The sequence below is a fragment of the Enhydra lutris genome, unplaced genomic scaffold (assembly GCF_002288905.1).
Source record: "Enhydra lutris kenyoni isolate GAN:26980312 unplaced genomic scaffold, ASM228890v2 scaffoldscaffold30, whole genome shotgun sequence".
Classification (NCBI taxonomy): Eukaryota; Metazoa; Chordata; class Mammalia; order Carnivora; family Mustelidae; genus Enhydra; species Enhydra lutris.
In genome coordinates, this window is record NW_019154114.1 from 22,633,221 (window position 1) to 22,654,111 (window position 20,891).

A 20,891-nucleotide genomic window follows, 5' to 3' on the forward strand; every position below is an offset into this window, starting at 1 on the left:
GCTGAGCCTGCCGGGAAGTCCCCCCAGTGCTGTAGACATGGTTGTGCAGTGAGCTGGTGGCGGTGGCGGAGAGGTGGTTTGTGTTTTGTGAGCTTGTCCTGTCAGAAGTTCCCAGCTGGAGACTCCCTACGATTGGGGCTCAGCAATGAAAGTCTCTGCTGTGAACACCTGTGACAAGGACAAGGACGGTGCCCTGCACCCATGCTGGTGTCTGTCAGTTACTACCCAGACTTTAGTCCTTGTCTCTGTACCTGGATTTGGTGAGTGGGATCGAGGAGGACTGACATAATCCCAGGCTGTCCTAGATCCACATTTGTCCCACGAGGGTGCCCTGCGGTAAGCTTCAGCCAGGAGGACGAGGGTCTGCTGGGCTCCTCCAGGAAGGGGTCTGTCCTCTGATGGACGCAGGCAAGCAAGGTGAGCTCGACACCCGGCCTCTCCTTAAGTACGCCCGCGTGGGGGCGTATGTCCGGAGTCGCAGCAGCCCTTTTACGACTGGGAGTTGGTGACCTTCAGGGCAGAGCCAGTGTCCTAGAGAGAGGACAGCAGAGAGCGCTGGGCCAGGCCGTGGTGACTGCCTGCTTCGCGGCTCGCCGCCCCGAGCAGTGATCATGTCATCAGTGCTCAGCCAGACCGCTCAGGGTTGGGTCATTCCTTGCAGCCCGTTTCCGTGGAGATGGCCAGACAGCCAGCGCTCTCGCCTGGGAGCATCTGCTCTAAAGGCTTGCCCGGCCCCCCAGGGTCCAGGCAGGGGTGAATGGGCTCCTCCCAGGCCTGCTGCCCGTGGACAGAGTGCTGACGGGTTATGCTCTCTCCCGTGAAGTCAGACCCTACCCCAGGGTCTTTAGCGCAGACGCCACAGGGTGAGCACACAGGGTGTTGCCCTCCCCGAGTTCAGAGCAGCCCCTGTGACCCAGCTCTGGGCCAGGCCTTATTGAGACCGCATCCTGCCAAGAGCCAGGAGGAGCCGTGTGGTTGCTCCTGGGACTCTGTCTGCTGGCTGGCCCTCAGGGAGCTCCGTGAAGGAAGCAGGGCCTGGGCTCTCTGGTCAGGCACTAACCACCCGCTGGTGTGGCCATGGCTAGACGCTGCTCTCTCACCGGCCTCCAGCTGCCCCATGAAGCTCGTTTACGCATTGAGAGCTTGCATTGTGCGGGCCTGGTGTGTGCCAGGCATTGTCCTTGGCGCTCCTGGGTCTCTGCTTGGACAGTTGTGGCCAGTCCTTACCTCCCAGGGGCATGAGAGATCAAGTTATCATTGGCCTTAAGATTATCTGGGATTTCATGCAGACATTTCCCTCATAACCGTAACTAATCACAAAGTTGAGAGTCTCCCTCCCGTGAAGTCCCCATCGGGCACATCAGAACCAGATGGGGAGTCTCGAGGCCTCAGCAGGAAGACTGGTTGCTGGCCAGAGGCTGTCCAGTTCTCAGGCTCTTTGAAGTCTCTGGCAGGGGCTAGGGGTGGGGGAAGCATGTCCATCTCAAAGGCCTCATTTATGGAGCTGAAGATACCGCATCCTGGCAGTGTGCGGACACAGAATCGGGGGGGCCCTGGCAGACTGCCCCCAGAGGTGGAAGGTGGTCAGGAAGGTGGGCCTTGGTGATGGACAGCTGTGGTGTGAATCCTGGGACCCATGTGGCAGGGACCCAGCTGGACTTCATGGCAGTAGTGCCTACACAGCCCCTCACTGCTGCTGGGACCACCGCCCCTGACTGGCACCCCCCCCCACCCGTGGTCCTGGGAACCTCTGCTCCCTTTGGGGTTCTCCATCAGGAGGAGAGAATGGGAGGGGTGAAGTCCACAGAGGGCAAGGAGCTTGGTGTGTAGGGCCCATCCTGTGCCTGCTGCCTGTGGGGTGTGGGGCTGTCTTCTGTTCTCCGTGGGGAGACGGGCTGGGGTCCTCATGCTCTGCCAGCAACAGGCCAGCAGGTCCACATTCCTACATGCTGCCCTGTGCAAGTGGGGGGCCTGTGTCCACCAAAGATGGGACCAGAACAGACAGAAGACGCCCAGTGGGGTCTGTGCACCAAAGACCACTCCACACAGCCACGAGGATGTCACGGAGGGGCTCCCAGGGCAGGCGGACCCCCAAGCTGTTTGGGGGCAATTAACGTTTTCTGGGTGGGTCTGGGTGTTGCTTTCCTGGCCGTGGTTAGGTTGGGGCACCCACGAACCTGCATATTTACAGTTCATGTACTTCGATGTGTGATGTTCTTCAGCGAGAAGCACAAGGGGAGGGACAGCTTTTTGTCTGTGGGCTGATGCAGATGTAAGCGATGATTAATGTTCGTGAGTGGCTGCCTGGCCCTGGCGGGGGGGGGGTAGTGTGCTTGAACAGGAATGTCACAGGGAGAATGCCCTCCCAGCCCTGCCATCACCACTCAGCCAAGCCCTGACCTCCTTCCTTGTTGCCTCAAGTGGTTTCCCCCTTCCACAAACCGTCTGGTTCCCCCTCCCACTTCTGCTCTTCAGAGGAGGAACTCCAGTCTGCAGTGAGAAAGTGCTAGGAGCGCCCTGGAGCGAGGCCAGAGCAGGTGCCCACAGGCCCTCTGGGCTGTGCACCCCATGGCTGCCTTTGAAGTGGTTTCTCTGCAGAGGAAGTGGGGGCTGTTGGTCACTGGGGCTGGCAGCTCTGTCCCTGCCCCTCCCCCGTGGGAGGAGGAAGAGCAAGAGCCTCCCTCAGGGCTCCAGGGACTGGGTGGGAGTCCTAGGGGGTAGGGGCTGCCCTGAGGAAGCATCTCACATGGGGTAGGGAGTTAGGGCTTCAGGCGGGGGGGGGGGGGGGGTGGTCGACAGCCGATGACTGTTCCCAAGGTACGCTGGCATTGGGTGGGTGGCCAGAGATCAGAGATGGCTCCAGGAGATGGTGGAGTTTGCAGGGGACCTTGAGCAGATGTAGAGGAGGCCCCTGGGAGTGGCACAGGGCTGGGAGTACCAGTGGGCGGAGCACAGGTGAGCGGGAGACGTCCCCCAGAGCCCCAGTCTTTGGTGCCGCCTGGCTGCCACTGGTGCTGCGGGGCTGCTGAGTGTGGGTGCTCTCCGGCCGTGCGTCCAGGGTGCACGCCCGTCATGTGGCCACCCTCAGGGGGAGGGGCTCCAGGGACTTGAAAGATGTGCAGAAAGGGTTCATTCTTTCTGGGACCTCAGCCCACCCCAGGCCTGGAGGAGCAGGAGGCCTGGCCAGCCGTAAGACAGCAAGCCGCCCAGAAACGTATGTCTGGACCTGAGGAACGGTACCTCCACAGAGGAGGTAGGGAGGGGGGCTGAGGGTCTGGAGTTCAGAGAGACTAGAAGCTGGGTCTCTGAGGGCTTGGGGTCCTGGCTGGGAAGCGACCACTCTGGTGGGAAGCTGGGGTCTCTTCAGCGGGGTCATGGCCGAGTGGACGTGGGTACAGACAGGGAGAGGGCGAGTGTGAGGGCGGTCTGGGAGGACACGAGCGCCTGCTGGTGCGGCGATGAGCTGAGCGGGACGCCTGTGAGTGAGGACCCCTTTCTCCTCCCCAGTGGGACTATGTCTGTGCAGGGCCCCCAGAGGAGGCTGCTAGGCTCCCTTAACTCCATACCCCCAGCCACCCCTCCGCTCAGGCCGCCTACCAACCAGACGGGGCCCCAGTGCCTGGAGGTGTCCGTTCCCGACGGGCTCTTCCTCAGCCTGGGGCTGGTGAGTGTGCTGGAGAACGTGCTGGTGGTGGCCACCATCGCCAAGAACCGCAACCTACACTCGCCCATGTATTACTTCATCTGCTGCCTGGCCATGTCCGACCTGCTGGTGAGCGTGAGCAACGTGCTGGAGATGGCCGTGCCGCTGCTGCTGGAGGCGGGCGCCCTGGCCGCCCGGGCCACCGTGGTGCAGCAGCTGGACGACGCCATTGACATGCTTGTGTGCGGCGCCATGGTGTCCAGCCTCTGCTTCCTGGGCGCCATCGCTGTGGACCGCTACATCTCCATCTTCTACGCACTACGCTACCACAGCATCGTCACGCTGGCCCGCGCCTGGCGCGCCATCTCCGCCATCTGGCTGGCCAGCGTCCTCTCTGGCGCGCTCTTCATCGCCTACGACAACCACGTGGCTGTGCTGCTTTGCCTCGTCAGCTTCTTCGTGGCCATGCTGGTGCTCATGGTGGGGCTGTATGTGCACATGCTAGCCCGGGCCTGCCAGCACGCCCGCCGCATCGCTCAGCTGCACAAGAGGCAGCGCCCTGCCCGCCAGGGCTTCAGCCTCAAGGGCACCGCTACGCTCACTGTCCTGCTGGGCATCTTCTTCCTCTGCTGGGGCCCCTTCTTCCTGCACCTCTCGCTCATGGTCCTCTGCCCTCAACACCCCATCTGTGGCTGCGTCTTCAAGAATTTCAACCTCTTCCTCACCCTCATCATCTGCAACTCCATCGTCGATCCCCTCATCTATGCCTTCCGCAGTCAGGAGCTCCGAAAGACACTGCAGGAGATGGTGCTGTGCTCCTGGTGAGGCTGTGGGCTGGCCGCGCTGCTGGGCAGAGGGCAGTGGCTAGGTCCCATGGCCTGTGTGAGCCTGAAGGGGCAGAAGAGATGATCTCCAGGGGTGTGGCCGCACGGACGCTCTGGGGCCCGAGAAAGGAAGGCACGCCAGGCTCCAGGAGTGGCTGTGGACAGTGGAGGAGGCTGGAGACATGGTGGGGCCGCAGGCACCGGAGGTGGATCTCTGGCTTCTGGACGCGTCTCTGCTGACTCTGGGAGTACTCCACCTCCACCCAGGGACCAGGCAAGCTCTGCACACTCACCTCTGCTGCCCCTGCCTGCTGGGACGTGAAGCGTCCGTGGTGGGTGCTGGACGAGCACTCGTCCCCGGGAGAGCCTCCACAAGGGGGGCTTCCCGACCAGCAAGAACTGGCCACACAGGACTGCTCCAGGAAGCAGGGAGCTCCTGTTTGAGGCCGAGGGACCGTGTCTACAGTGGAGGGGGTGCTGATTTAAGGCTCAGTGGTGACCAGAGAGCTGGGGGCCCATCCGTGTCTGCTGCCTGTCCCCAGTGGACCGGGCCAGCCAACACCTGCTCTGGCCAGGGCAGAGGCTGTCGGCCTGAGTCAGAGACCAGTGTGTAGGGTCTCAGGGAAGCAGTCTGGTAATAAATGCTGTGCTTGGTGCAGACTCATGGCCCCCTGCCTTGCCTCTTTCCAGAAAGTGCTTGAGGTGGGATTGAGGAGGAAGGGGGAGAGGCGGGGTGGGGTTGAGGGTGGCGGTCAGGGAGAAGTGAATCCCAGAAACCAGCCAGACACCATGGCAGGCCTGCCCAGGTGAAGAGGCCACAGCCCCCAAGGACCAAGGGTGCTTGAGGCCTAACCAAGGGGAGAGTGTGGGGGCCCCAATCACACCCACCCTGGGCCTGGGTCTCAGCTTTCTCTCCATGGTGGAAACCCCAGCTCATGGCAACTACAGTGAGAAACAGCAGCTGCCCTGGCCCAGTCACCTCCATGGGGACCCGACTCAGCACCGGGACCGTCCAGGCTGCTCTCAGTTGCAGCAGGAGCACGACCACCGTAACCCATGTGTGACCTCAACCTGAGCTCACCCCTCTCACACCCAGTCCTGCCGCCCCTCCTCCATGTCTGCCCACAGTTTAGAGTGTGCTGGGAGTTGGGGTCTACTCTCCCCCCGGATAGCCCCTGGGGAAGTATTTGAAGCAAGGCCTCCCAGAGTGGGGTGAGGCTGTCCAGGGACTGTCCGAGTCCGAGTCCCGAAGGGAACGGCCATCTGGGGCGAGTACTGGTATTGGCAACCCTCGGTCCTCCCTGTTGCGAACCTGGGATTCTCACTGGGGAGCCCACCTGGTTTCCTCCACAGGTGCTGAGCCTACAGCTGACCCCCTTCCTGATGCAGGTTCGGCGGTGGCGAGGGTGATGGCATCAGCCAATTTGAAGGCAGGGCTGGTAATGCCTCAAGCCTTCGGCAGCCACGGGCAGCCACCCTCACTCTGCCCCAGCCAGGCCCCACCCTGCTGGTAGCTTCAGCCCAAGCTGCTGGCCTTGAGGCCAGGCGCTGGTTCCCGGCAGGGCCAGCCTTTGCTGGGAGACAAGATAGTGAGTCAGCCTTGAACCTGGCACCAGAGTCCTCTGGGGATGGAGAGAGAGGTGGCCTGGCCCGACGCCATCACGCAGATGGGGCCTGTGGGTAATGGGGCTTGGCCAACAGGGTGCTGCAAAGGTTCTTCCTTTGCTTGGATGGGGAGGCGCAGCCAGTTTCGGGGAAGAGCCAAATGCTTACCAAGGACCCCTGAGCGGGGGACAGGGAGGGGCCCCAGGCAGCCGGAAGCCAACCACAGAAAGCTGCATCATGGACACGTTGTGGGGGAGGGGTGTCTCTTGAGAACAAAAGACCCATTTCTAGACTAGTCGAACTGGAGAGCTCAGGGTGGGGGGGAAAGGGGCTTATGCACAGCCACACCCTGTCAATGCACTCCTGAGCGCAGTCTAGACACAGGCACACCACAGGCCTGTCCAGCTGACCGCTTGTGGGACCTCCATGCGCTGCGACCCGACCCTTCCTGGAAGGTTCTGATACTAAAATATCAGAAGGACCTTATTATAAGGTGGTTTCACTACAACGTCTGACCCCGGTAGAATATTAAGCCAGCGGTGTGGTGCATGTGTAAGGTAATGTCTGTACTGTGAGTCTAGTTCATACCCTCCTTTCTCTTCTGACCAGTGGGCCCTTCTCTCCCTGCCCCCCGTCCCAGGAATCCCCCATCTCGCCTTATGCACACTGTCTCACTACTTAGCCTCTGTCACCCTGTTGTGTTGGCCTCCCTTGGACCAAGAGTCCAGGAGTCCAGGTGACACCAGGGCATGAATCAGACAGAAATCACTACCCACCATTCCCCACCCTGTCAGTCCCTTGCCTGGCTGGTGTCCTTTGGATAATTCCTGACAGCAGTACTCACTGAGCAGCAGCTCCATACCAGGCACTGTGCCTAGCAGGGGCACAAAGCAGCCCCACGGACCAGGTCCATTTGCAATCTCATGGCAGATCCCTGAGAGGGGAGGGGCAGGTGGCATTCCCCACTGCAGAGAAGGGCCTCGAAGCTCAGAGCCGCCATTGTAACCCACCGTCCTTCTGACACGGCGTTTCTGAGCCCTGCCCCATGCTTTCTTCTGGAGGGTTCAGCGCCTGCTGCAGCCTTTTCCTGGCTCCCCCACCCCTAAGGGGTCCAGCAGAGCTCAAAGTACCTTGTTTGTCCCTTCATACCACAAGACAGGGAGCCGGGAGGCGTCCTTCTCGCTCTTTGGGGTGGGAACCTGGGGTTGGTCCCTGGACGGGTGTGGGGAAGAAAGACCGTCTTTGCAAAGCCGTGGGTTGTGGCTGCCGCAGCGGTAGGACCCGAGAGGGCAGCCTGGGCGGGGTCCGAGAGCCAAGAGGGGCTTCTATTGTCCTCCCTGGAGCCCGCCAGCCCCTCCCTTCAGTGTGCGGGGGGCCCCCGGACTCCCACCCCCGCCCCCCGCTGGCCCCCAGACCCCGGTGGCGGCGGGCGGAGACGGCGGGCGGAGCGCCGCAGCGCGCGGCCGAGCCGAACCGGGATGCGCGGTGCTGATGCTGCAGGGCCCGTGCGGCATTCTGCGGCGGCGTCCCCCGATTGGCCGCGCGCGGTGACGCCAGGCTGGCGCTGCGGGCGGGGCCCAGCCTATAAGAGCGGGCGGCGGGGGCGGCTGACCCTCCGCAGCCAGCCCCGGCCCGTCCGCGCGTGTCCCGCAGCCGCCCGCCACACGCACCGAGCATGAGGGAGATCGTGCACATCCAGGCCGGCCAGTGCGGCAACCAGATCGGGGCCAAGGTGAGGACGCGCGCCGCCCCCGCACCCCCCGGCCCCAGCCCCAGACTCCCGGCCCGGACCCCGGCGCGCAGCCCGCCTTCCCACCCAGAGCCGGGGCCCCCGAGGGAGGGAAGCAGGGAGGAGCCGCACCCCAAGCGGCGCTTGCGACTGCGAAGCCAGGAACAAAGGGACGAGTCGGGCCCGGCGGCCGGGGCGCCGGGATCCCTGCCCTGCCACGTCCACACAGTCTTCTTTCTGGCCCTGCCCGGGTTATCTCAGGCCTGCGGGAGCGCAGCGCACGTCTGCGGCTGAGCTCCATCCACAGCGGCTGCCGCTGCGGGGACGGCCTGGGCGTGGCCCCTTTCTTTGGGGTCGCAATTCAGCCTTGAGCGAGATGGGTGGGGTGGGCATGTTTGGGTGGGACGTCCCCTTCAAAGCCGAAAAATGATTCTGTCTGCCGTGCTCCTGCTCTCCCCAGGAACAGGATGTCCTCCAAGCGGCCAAAGCCGTCCCCATGCCCCCACCCTCGCTGTCCCCCTCCTCAGCTTCCTGACCCCACCCTATTCCTTTGTTGGAGGAGGGGTTGGGGCCAGACTCGGGGTGACCTTGGTCCAGAAGTGGACTCTCCCTCAGCTCAGCCAAGCCTGGGCAAAGACCTCCGCCGGGTTTGGACAGCACCCGCCCAGGGACTGTGGAGTCTGGGGGTGGGACGTAGGAACAAAGCCCGGCTCCTGGGATGGACAGCGGCATCACCACCGGGCTCCTCCCCTCCATTGTTAGTCCACCTCGCAGATGTGGGAAGAGGAGGTGGTACAATCCTCACTGGAACCTAGGAGACAGGTGTCACGTCCCCAAATTCAGGCAGACTGTCCCTTGCCCAAGGTCACACAGCCAGTGCGAGAGAGAGCCACGCCACCGTCAGACATCCAGCCCTGGGCTCAGGCTAGGTGGGTGGGGCCTGCTGCCCACGGGGCACCCCGCAGAACAAAACAGGGGAATGGGGGTGTCTTTGTCAGGACCAAGGCCAGGGACGCAGGGTGGGAGTGGTGCAGGGCGGGTTTCCCAAAGGAGGCAGTGGGAGGAGCCAGGACTTGAAGGGGAAGGGGCCTCGGAAGGGGCTCCTCTGGAGGCTGTTGCTATGGAAACCAGGAAAGAACAAAAAGCTAATTACAACCGGGATGGGGCAGCCTCGTGGCTGACATGTAAATTGCAACTTCTTGTGTAGGGTGGAGGCCACTTGGATGGGGTGGAGGGGGGGGGCACCGAGGAGACTCCCTAATCCCCCGAAGAAACAGCTGTGCCTGCCTCCAGGAAGGGGGCTGGGAGAGGGGAAGCCTGGGGGATGGTGGTCTCAAATCAAATCGGGACTCCTGGGGCAGTCACTGACAGCTGCCCTAGCCAGGTGGGAGGGGCGGAGGGCTCATTAATGTGGCCACAGGGGCCAGGCCTGCCCTGAACATCTGCTCCTTGGAGGGCCAGGGGTCACTGGGGGGAGGGCGGGCATCCCTGAGTTCTGCCTGAGCCTGGGGGAGTGGTGATCTGGTTATACACCCTTCCTCTGTATGGCTGGGACAGATGCACACCAACCAAAGGCAAGTCCACACCTGGAGCTGTAACTGGGGTGGGGGGAGGGCACAGGGGGTGGCAGAAGGGGAGGGAGGAGGGCAGTCAGTAGCCTGAGTGCTGGACAAGTGTCCTTGGCTGAGATTTTTTCCTACTTCTTAGAGGTGTGGCCTCCTGGGTTTGCTCATCATTTTTTATTCTTTTTGGGTTGATTTTCTTACTTTATGTTGTTTTAAAAATTAGTATCTGGTCCTTTCTAACAATTCAAACCAGAGAGAGGTGGATTTTGTGGGGAGAGGAATTGTTTCTTTCTTTTCACCACTGCCTTTTTTGGTGACCAGTGACAGCAGTTGAGCTGTTTCCTTCTGTCCTCCTTGTCCTTTGAAGTCTCCAGAGACCAAACTCAAAAAGTTCTCCAAGCCCCTGTGCCAGGCCCCATGTAGGTAACTTGCGGGCCCAGCAGATGCTGCCATCTGCCCTGTGGACAGGTTGTTCATTGACCATTTCTGTTTTCTGATCCCATCGTGGCTGTGGGCTCCCTGGTGAGGGGAGCGGGCAAACTTTTCCTTCTCAGCACCAGCTGCAGCTGATGGGTGGGCTGGGGCCGCTGCGAGCCTGGCCCAGCCCAGCCCCTGCTCTAGGGAGGGGCCTGGCTGTGGGGGATAGAGAGAGGTCAGGACGACTGGGGCCAGGCGAGAGGTCACCTCTCCTGAGCGGTAGCTTGCCGGCATTACGCTCGTGACAATGGACCTCTGAGTATTGAGCACGGTGCCTGGTGTTCAGACCCATCACCTCACTGAGATCCGGTGACATAGGGGACCGCCCTTCCCCCATGGGTTGCTCCCGGAAGCTGAGGCACCGCCCAGGAGGGATAGGGCAGGGCTGGACTCTAGGTCTGCGCGGATCCATTAGGATGGGCGGGGACTCCCCCCCAACACCCACACCGCCGCCACACCACAGGCGGATGAATCCCGGGACCTCATCCTTCTCTGGGGTGCAGAGCCATCCGGGAGCCTTTGTCTGGGCCCCCTTTTCTCGGCCGCTGGGCGGAGCCTCGGAAGGGCGGGCCCTGGCTCTGACCGCCAATAGGGGGAGGGATTTCCTGGTTTCCTTGAACCGGCCTCCTAAATGGGTCAGTGTTAGCGCTCGCGGTGCTCCGGCCCAGGAGAGGCTTTGAGATCTTGGAAGGGTCTGACGCCTGCCGGAGAATCTGCAAGCCCTCCCTCCGCGGAGCCGCTGCCCCCCGCTTGCCCTGGCCGACGCCTCCCCGGTCCCAGAGCGAGGACGCGGCAAAGGATCAGCACCACGGACAGCGCCAAGGGCGCGGCGCGACGGGCGTTTCACCTAGCAGCCCAGGTCCCCGCGCCATGTGGCAGTTTTCTCAACTGTGGTCATGATTATTTCTTACTTAATTTACAATATTGTATTTTGTTATTGATTAAATATTACATAATATTTTTACTAATACGATACTTATTTTAAATCACATTTTTGTTAGTTTTAACCTCAAAAACAATATATTCTTCTAAAAAGTTGAAACATTGCAGATAAAGCCAAAGTGCCCATTTAGCCACCTCATGCCCCCAGGTCCTGCTCTCCTGGGGGGACAATTTTGTTTCCCATTCTTCCAGCCTGTTTTCTGTGCATGTGCACTTATGTATATCTTTGTAGAAAAACAGCATCTTTTTGAGAGCCCCTTTTTTACTTTATCATTATGCAATGTGCCTTTCCCTTAAGGGTGTGTCTCGGAGATGTGTTCCCATCAGTGATGATATTTTACTGCACCACAGTGTCCCAAAATATATTGATTTTTTTTTAGTATATTGGCTTTTTATTTTTATTTTATTTTTTAAAAGATTTTATTTATTTATTTGACAGACAGAGATCACCAAATAGGCAGAGAGGCAGGCAGAGGGAGATGGGGAGGAAGCAGGCTCCCCGCCGAGCAGGGAGCCCGATGCGGGGCTCGATCCAAGCACCCCGGGAGCATGACCTGAGCTGAGGGCAGAAATTTAACACGCTGAGCCACCCAGGCACCCCAGTATATTGGCTTTTTAAAACTTTCATTTTTATTTGCTATCTGTGCATATGGCGTTACAGATTTAAATAGCATCTAACCTTCTAACTCAATGAAGCCACCATTTGCTGAATGCATCAGGCCTTGTGCTGACCCCTTAATGTGGGTACTATTATTATGTCCACTTTACAAATGGGAAAACTGAGGTCCCAGGAGAGGGAGCCAGTGGTCCACCCTGACGGTGCTGGGTTCTGGCCCATCACCTCCTGGAAGACCATGATTTACAGAGATGCATTTCTGATAACTCTCTGCAGATGTATTGGCGGGACGATGCCCAGCTGTCTCCCTCCCGGTCCTCTGCAGGGGCTGTGGTGTCCCTGAAACCAGAAGTCTGGGGTGTCTCAGAGCTCTGGGGACCAAGGCTCTGGCTCCTGCCTTCATGCAGGCCTCGGGCTGAGGGGGGCCAAGGAGATCCACACAGTGGTCAGCAGCTCGGATCAGGCCCCAAAGGCCTCAGTGACATTTTTGTGTGTGTGGTTTTTTTTTTTTTCCTAATTACAAAATTAAAAAAAAAATTTTTTAAGATTTTATTTATTTATTTGACAGACAGAGATCACAAGTAGGCAGAGAGGCAGGCCGGGGGGGTGGGGTGGGGGGGACAGGCCCCTGCTGAGCAGAGAGCCTGATGTGGGGCTTCATCCCAGAACCCTGGGATCATGACCTGAGCTGAAGGCAGAGGCCTTAACCCACTGAGCCACCCAGGTGCCCCTCTAATTACAACATTAACACACACAATGTAAAAAGAACAGTTAACGATGACAAAATGGGGCGTAAATCCAGCCCTCCCCTCACTGAGGGACAACCTCTGGTAACAGACTCTCTGGATGAACACCAAGACTTTCCTGCATGTTTTATAATAATGGTAACACTGTCTGTGATTATCAGAATTTAATAATTTATTTATTTAAAAAAATTTCTTATTTATTCATTTGAAAGAGAGAGAGCGAAAGAGAGCACTAGCAGGCGGAAAGTTCAGAGACAGAGAGAGAAGCAGACTCCCCAATGAGCAGGGAGCCCAACGAGGGCTCAATCCCAGGACCCTGGGATCAGGACTGGAGCCGAAGGCAGACACTTAAATGACTGAATCACCCAGGCGTCCCTAATTATCAGAGTTTTAAAAAATATTTTCCGGGGCACCTGGGTGGCTCAGTGGGTTAAAGCCTCTGCCTTCGGCTCAGGTCATGATCCCAGAGTTCTGGGATCGAGCCCCACATCGGGCTCTTTGCTCGGCAGGGAGCCTGCTTCCTCCTCTCTCTCTCTCTCTGCCTGTCTCTCTGCCTACTTGTGATCTCTGTCTGCCAAATAAATACATAAAATTTTTAAAAAATATATATATTTTCTAACTAATCTTTTGTTGTTTAGAAACTAACATGGGACAATTCCAAAAGAGCCAAAGGATATATAGTCAGAAGAATTTTCCCTAACCCAGACCCACATTCCCAGGCCCAGTTCCCTGGAGCAGATACCTCTGGGCCTGTTAGACATCTATATAGAGATAAACATGTGCAGACTGGGTTCTAACTGCATTTCTCACTGAGCTGTCTTTTATGGGCACATGACTCCCGTGTAAGGGTCTGTTACTTCTCCAGGCCTTCATACCATTCATCTTCTGAAAGTCACTCCAACCCTGAGGAGCAAAGGGGAGGGGCCCTGGGAAGTCACACTGTGTATGACTAATGACCCTCTCTGCATGGGCCCACTGTGTTCCACATGGCTTGGAAATGTCCTTGGGGTGAGGGCCAAGCTCTGTGCAGCCTTCCCTTCACCCAGGGGATGTGGCTTTGTGTGCTGACATATATGAGCCCATTCACATGCTTTGCACGATTTACTGGCTTTGTTCCCACAAAGACCATTTTCCCCATCAGGCCTATGAACAGATGAGGACCCTGAGGCACAGAGAGTCTAAAGGACCTGCAAAGGGTCACATGGCTGGGAAAAGGTGGCACAGCTCCTGAATGTGGGCCCTGCTCTGTGCTTTTGTGCCCTGGGAGCAGATTTTGAGAAGCACTATGGGTTCCAGCTCAAGGGGGAGAGGGTGAGTGGCAGCAGGCAGTGGCCAGAGTGAACCCTGGGAGCTTGGGCTGGGCCAGCTCTTCACAGACAGGCTGGGAGAACCAGGCAAGTCATTCCCCATTCAGGGCCCCTGTGGTTCCCGTTGGCTGAGGCTGATGATGTGCCAGACCCTGTCTCTGAGCATCCTTTGCCCTGACACTAAGGGGCACGTGTATCCCAGACTCTGTCTCGTCTCTGTCACTTACTATAGGCTGCTCTTTGCCTTCTCTGTGCCGTGGTTCCTTTGTCTGAGAAGAGAGAATAAAGAAAACCACCCCTAGAGGTTGTTGACTACTAACGCCTCATGGAGGAATGGACTGAGCAGGGCTTCTGGGTAGTGAGTGCAGAGCTGAGTCTGGGGGGCCTAGGTCTGAAGTCACTCAAAGGGGCTAGTGCAAGATTTGAGTCCAGGCCCCTAATTTAACAGACATGGCTGAGGCCCTGGCCGGGAAAGGGCCTGGTGGGGTTCATAAGCACCTGCCGACCCTTCCTCTCCCCCCTGCAGTTCTGGGAGGTCATCAGTGACGAGCACGGGATAGACCCCAGCGGCAACTATGTGGGGGACTCGGACCTCCAGCTGGAGCGCATCAGCGTCTACTACAACGAGGCCTCTTGTGAGCCGCCCCCCCCCCCCCCCCCCCCCGTCCCTGCGCTTGGTCTGGGAGGGTGGGGGGAGGGCGCTGGGACTGCGGGTCTCAGCATCTCTGCCCTCCTATCAGTGGTTCGGCAGGTATGACCCGAGACTCACAAAACAAATATGGGGAGCCCTAGAAACTGCCACCGTAGTGAGATTCAAATATCTGGGATCCTCCCTTGACACTTGCATAGTCTCGGGGACGGACAGGGCTGGGCAGGGTCCTGGAGGCTCCTCAGAAGTCCATGGGAGGGTCCAGCAGGGGCCACTTGGCTGCTGGCATAAGATGATGTCCATAGTGAACTGGAGAAATATTAACCTGCCCCTGTCAGTGTAGTTCGCAGTCCTGGATGGCTGGGGGTTGACCAAGATCCCAACTTCACACATGGTTCCAGCCTCTCTGACCCCGGAGTCTGAGCACCTATGGTGACAGCCTGACTCTGGCAGGCCAGGGCAGGATTTAGAGGTCAGGAGGAGCCCCTGACCCTCTGTGACCCACATAACCCACCCCTTTCTCCTCAGCTCATAAGTATGTGCCTCGGGCCATTCTAGTGGACCTTGAGCCCGGAACCATGGACAGCGTCCGGTCTGGTGCCTTTGGACACCTTTTCAGGCCTGACAACTTCATCTTCGGTAAGTTTCCCTTGTCTCACACTCTGATGCAGACCAATAAAGCATCACAGGCAAATAAGATCAGCAGAAACAACAGGGCAGAGTCACCCCTGAACAGGACAGAACTGACCTTCCCATTTTGCATTTGGAGTGGCACAGAGAAAGGGCTCTGCGTGGGGAATAGAAACCATTTGGTGTTTCAAGCAGAATGATGGGTGAGACAGAGAGCTAAGTTTATAGGACCATCACAGAGCTGGCAGACGGGCATCGGGGTCCAGAGGGCTCAAGTTCACAGGCATGAAGCATTGCTGTGATCAGGAGGGCCTCACCCCAGTTCTGTCTTCTGAAGCTTGGCACCCCAATTGATGGGCACCAATCCACATTAGACCCCACGCTGCAAGGGATTCTGGGGTTTTGGGGGCTCTAGCTGATGCTTCCAGCATGGCCAACCAGAGGCTGGAGGGGAGGACTGAACGACTCACCCAGAACCTCCCCCCCAGGGAGGCAAAGCAGGAGGTGCCCCTCCAGCTTCTCAATTCCTGTCTAGAGCCCTGGTACCTTAGGGCACCAGGCAGTGGGGTCCCCAACACACATCATGGTGGGCGTGGAGGGCCATGGAGGGAGTGAGGCGATGCGGGCACCCCCACTTTCCAGACAGGAAGCAGACACAGAGATTCCATGGTTGCTCTCTGGGATGGGCTGCTCAGTTGGCCGCTGTAGGTCTAACTAGTCTGTGTCACCCTCCTGCCACCCCCCTGACCCCCACAGGTCAGAGCGGAGCCGGCAACAACTGGGCCAAGGGGCACTACACGGAGGGCGCCGAGCTGGTGGACTCCGTCCTGGACGTGGTGCGGAAGGAGTGTGAGAATTGCGACTGCCTGCAGGGCTTCCAGCTGACCCACTCGCTGGGCGGGGGTACAGGCTCCGGCATGGGCACGCTGCTCATCAGCAAGGTGCGGGAGGAGTACCCGGACCGCATCATGAACACCTTCAGCGTGGTGCCTTCGCCCAAGGTGTCGGACACGGTGGTGGAGCCCTACAACGCCACTCTGTCCATCCACCAGCTGGTGGAGAACACGGACGAGACCTACTGCATCGACAACGAGGCCCTGTATGACATCTGCTTCCGCACCCTCAAGCTGGCCACGCCCACCTACGGCGACCTCAACCACCTGGTGTCGGCCACCATGAGCGGCGTCACCACCTCCCTCCGCTTCCCTGGCCAGCTCAATGCCGACCTGCGCAAGCTGGCCGTGAACATGGTGCCCTTCCCCCGCCTGCACTTCTTCATGCCCGGCTTCGCCCCGCTCACTGCCCGCGGCAGCCAGCAGTACCGCGCGCTCACGGTGCCCGAGCTCACCCAGCAGATGTTCGACGCCAAGAACATGATGGCCGCCTGCGACCCCCGCCACGGCCGCTACCTGACCGTGGCCACCGTCTTCCGCGGCCGCATGTCCATGAAGGAGGTGGACGAGCAGATGCTGGCCATCCAGAGCAAGAACAGCAGCTACTTCGTGGAATGGATCCCCAACAACGTGAAGGTGGCTGTGTGCGACATCCCGCCCCGGGGGCTCAAGATGTCCTCCACCTTCATCGGCAACAGCACGGCCATCCAGGAGCTGTTCAAACGCATCTCGGAGCAGTTCACCGCCATGTTCCGGCGCAAGGCCTTCCTGCACTGGTACACGGGCGAGGGCATGGACGAGATGGAGTTCACCGAGGCCGAGAGCAACATGAACGACCTGGTGTCCGAGTACCAGCAGTACCAGGATGCCACGGCCGAGGAGGAGGGCGAGATGTACGAAGACGACGAGGAGGAGTCTGAGGCTCAGGGCCCCAAATGAGGCGGCTAGAGGGCCAGAGCCAGGCTGTGGTCCCGGAGGCCTGACCCCAGAGCCATGTCGCCATTAACACCACCCCAGCCTCGCCCCCGCCAGCTCCGGCCGCGGCACCCTAGGGTTCCCCGTATTTACTGCATCCCCACCCCACGTGAGTCCCTCTTCTCATCATAGGTCAGGTCCACTTCTGTGTCTGCTTTCCTGTCAGCTCCAGGCCTATTTTATGGTTCGTTTGGTTTTCTTTTCTTTTCTTTTTTACTGGTTTGTGTTTTTATTTTGGGGCGGGGGGATACTTAATAAATTTATTGCTGTCAGATATCCCTGCCTGGTGCTGGAGATTTCTTTTTATTCTAGAAAGTTGGGTCTTGAGGTGGGAGGAGGGGCTGACAGGGAGGCCCAGGGCAGGAAAGGGCCGTTGTCTCCCAGGCCGCTGGCTGGGGCTGGCCTGTGCGGAGAGCCTGTAGGTTCTGAAGGCTCAGCAGCTGGGAGCTTCCGGAGGCAGAGTCCTGGAGATGGGCCACGCTCCCTCGTCTCCGACGGGGAGGCCCGCGCTCCAGAGCTTTCCTCTGGCGAGCCGCCAGACACCCGAACCAGAGGTGGGAAGGGAGGACGTTGAACACTCCGCAGAAAAGTGTGGTATGTTGGAGACTTCAGTCTTGGGCCCTTGGGAAGGGGTTGGTGGGGGTCAGTGAGCTGTGGCCACTGCACCCAGGCCTCACCCCCACTCCCACTCTCCTGGCAGGGAGCCCTGTGCTGGCCTCATGCGCCCCCTGGTGGCAATCCTGTGTCCGACGGCACGGGCGCCTGGAAGGGGCCCACCACAGAGCCCAGCTCTGGCTCCATTTGCCTTCCCACACCCAGTCCCTGGAAGCCAGGGGTTTCCTCCAGCCTAGCTCCACCTGGGACGTCAAAGCGGCTTCAGTGCCGGTGGCACACTGGTGCCTGGCCCGTCTTTGCAGAAGAAGGAAAGCCAAGGAGACCACTGGCCCTGAGGCAGGCTAGGAAACTGAAGCCCCCAACAGGGTGCAAGTCTTGGGCTCTCTTCCTGACACAGGCTGGGCCTCTGGGGTCCCCGAGTAGTGGAGAAGCACATTCTAAAGGCCGATGCTCTGGGGGCCTGCTGTGTGCCTGGCCACACTTGCTCGCTACCCCCAGAAGAGTGTCCCCCCACCCCACACATGCACTGGCCAGGCCACAGTGTCTGTGACTGACATGGCCATATGGAGAGTGGGGATCTGTGCGCTGCTCTGGGCCACAGCAGCTGGGTCCTCACTGCCTAGGAAGCAGCAGAAGTGCCTGCTGCTTCCTAGGCAGTGAGGGCCCCCCAAGGCCTCACTGGGCTGCTGTCCTCCACACGGTGGCGGGCAGGGGTGTCCACCGCCCAGGCGCTCAAGGCTTCCAGGCCCCAGAAGAGTTGAGACACCTGCTCAGTGTTGACAAAATTCTGTCTGGCCCATGACACTCACAGATGTTGCTCCTGGGCCCCAGGTCCTCTGTCTTCCCAGGCCTTCTTGTGAGAGCTCAACACACGCACTTCGCTTAACCCTCATGATGATGCTATGAGGTGCACGTCTTTCAGGCTGAGAAATGGAGGCTCAGAGAAGGGAGGGTGTTTGTCAGCTGGCAAGTGGCACAGCTAAGTGTCCAGCCCTATCCATGGGGCCAGAAATGGCCAAGAAGCGTACTTCCCTCCTGACCACTGACCCCCCACCACAATTCACATGAGCCTGGCCTCCCTGGGTCACCCTGCCTTTGTGGAGTTGGTTTTCAGGCCAGTCCCCTCACTTCTCCTCCCAAGGCCCACAGCCCAACTTAATACAAGTGTGTGGTATGCATTTTGGTGGGGACTGTTTTGGTGGGGATGTGAGGAGGTAAAGGGGTGGGAGCCCAGCATTTCCAGACCCCAGCCCATCCCTGCTGCCCCCCAGAGTTCATCTCAGCTGCCTCCAGCCCATCCCTGCTGCCCCCCAGCCTATCCCTGCTGCCCCCCGCCAGAGTTCTTCTGTAGCAGGGGTTTCAAGCTTTCTTTCCCAGCCTAACCCCTCTCTGCCAGGTGGTTTTCCCTCATGAACCTCCAGCTGTACTTTCTTTTTCTTTTTTAAAGTTTTTATCTATTTATTTGACAGACAGTGAGAGATAGCGCATGATCAAGGGGAGGGGCAGGAGAGGGGGAAGAGCAGGGAGCCCCACACAGGACTCCAGGATCAAGACCTGAGCGGATGGCAGTCCCTTGATCGACTGAGTCACCCAGCTCCACCCCCGCCCCAGCTGTACCTTCTTCTGAGGAGGAACTTAGATCTTTGCTGTTTTCCACCAGTCAGTTGTCATTCCCTCCATCTCGGACATCGGACATTGGACATAGGAGGGGCCGACCCAAATCAGCCCTTTGCATTACAAGGGTTCCTGACCCACAATAGCCCTAAGCTTAATGAAATGGCAGCTGCTTTATGACATTGAATTTCAGAGTGGTTTTTTGTTATGCACCAGCTAAAAATAGAAACATGTGGGGAGTGGCTAGAACAGCATGTGGCCCATAGTAAAGGCCATGAAGTCTGCTCTTAAATGGATCCATTCATGTTAGCCAAAGAAGTTTGTTTGCAGAGATGCAGGGCAGGAGGGGGTGGGAGAGGCCAGCTCGGTGGCTGCTCAGGCTTGCTTGAACCTTTTCACAGGGCTCTGCTCAGCCCAGCACCATCCAGCGTGGGCTGCACATCCGGCTGGCATTCAGGACAGTGGCTTCATTGGCTGGTTCGTCCCCAGCTCCACCTGTCCACTTCAGCCTAGGTGAAGGGCCGGGGGTGTCCAGACCTGGGCACACTCCCAGCCTTCTTCAGCTCTGCCTGACCCTCTGCCTGGTCCTCTGCAGGCAGTGCTCAGGGTTTAGGAGACGACTTCATGCCCGGGTAGGGCTGCCAGAGCAAATACACGGTGCCCAGGTAAATAGGAAGTTCGGAGAAACAACAAATGACATTCCACTTGGGGGCATGATTATAGTAAGCGATTATGCCTCCATTGCTAGATCCAGTAATCCTAGCCGAGGGACCCCAGCAAGCCTGAAGCTGGGCCTTTTCTGGGAGACCACGCCAGGTGGTCTCGAGCTCTTCACCCCCTTGCTTGCTCCTTATATGGCCCTAGGAAGCAGGCACTTACAGATGAAGAAACTGAGGCAGGAGGCAAGTGAAACTGCCCCCAGGTTGTCCAGCTGCCAGTGTCAGGGCTACAGTTTGAATGGAAGAGGTTGGGGGCTGAATCGTCACCCTTCCTCCACCCCTTGGGGTTTTGAGTTTGAGCCCCACGCCAGGGGTAGAGGTTACTAAAACAAACAAACTTTTTAAAAAGATGCTCAATGTTACTAATCACCAGGGAAACGCAAATCAAAATCACAATGAAATACCATTTCACACCTGTTAGGATGGCTGTTGCCAGAAAAACAAAAGACAAGTGTTGGTAATGATGTTGAGAGACTGGAACCTTTGACCTTTGTCTATGGGAATGCAAAATGTGCAGCTACTATGAGAACAGTATGGAGGTTACTCAAAAGCTTAAAACTAGAGCTATTATATGATCCAACAATCCCCCTTCTGGGTATTTATCTAAAATAATTGACATCAGGGATGCCTGGGGGGCTCTGCCTTTGGCTCAGGTCATGATGCTGGCATCCTGGAATCAAATCCCTCGTCAGGCTCCCTGCTCAGCGGGGAGTCTGCTTCTCCCTCTCCCTCTGCCTGCCGCTCCCCTGCTTGTGCTCTCTTTCTGTCAAATAAATACATAAAATCTTTAAAAAATAATAAGAAATAAAATAATTGACACCAGGATTTCAAAGAGATATTAACACTCCCATGTTCTTTGCAGCAGTATTTACAATAGCCGAGTTTTGGAAACAAACCAAATGTGTGTTGACAGATTAACGGATAAAGGCTCATTGGTATATACAGTGGGATGTTCTCAGCCTTAGGACAGAAGAAAATCCCACACACATGGATGAACCTCAAGGACATGATGCTAGTGAAATGAGCCAGACTCAGAAAGACAAACGTTGCATGATTGCATTCATGTGAGTTATCCCAAACAGTCAGACTCCTAGAAGCAAAGAGCAGGATGGTGGTTTCTAGGGACAGGGGGCAGGGAGGAACTGCTCATCAACTAGTACCATTTCAGTTATGCAGGATGAATAAGTTCTAGAGATCTACCATACAAAACTGTGCCTATAGTTAGCAATGCTATATGGTATACTTAAAAATCTGTTAAGAGTGTAGATCTCATGATAAATGTGTCCTTACCACAATAAAATAAAGTTTTATTATTATTATTATTATTATTTTTTAAAGATTT

At 57.9% G+C, this 20,891-nt stretch overlaps 1 protein-coding gene across 1 annotated transcript; it reads left to right on the forward strand.

Annotated features, from left to right (window-relative positions):
* The first annotated feature begins 2,802 nt into the window (after nucleotides 1-2,802).
* LOC111152799 (tubulin beta-3 chain) lies at nucleotides 2,803-16,587 on the forward strand. The gene is made up of 7 exons (XM_022511442.1): nucleotides 2,803-4,464; nucleotides 5,857-6,056; nucleotides 7,486-7,619; nucleotides 7,694-7,804; nucleotides 13,981-14,089; nucleotides 14,632-14,742; nucleotides 15,490-16,587. Exons 1-7 carry the CDS (start codon nucleotides 3,515-3,517, stop codon nucleotides 16,563-16,565), a joined length of 2,691 nt encoding a protein of 896 aa, XP_022367150.1. The 5' UTR covers nucleotides 2,803-3,514; the 3' UTR covers nucleotides 16,566-16,587.
* The last annotated feature ends 4,304 nt before the right edge of the window (nucleotides 16,588-20,891 follow it).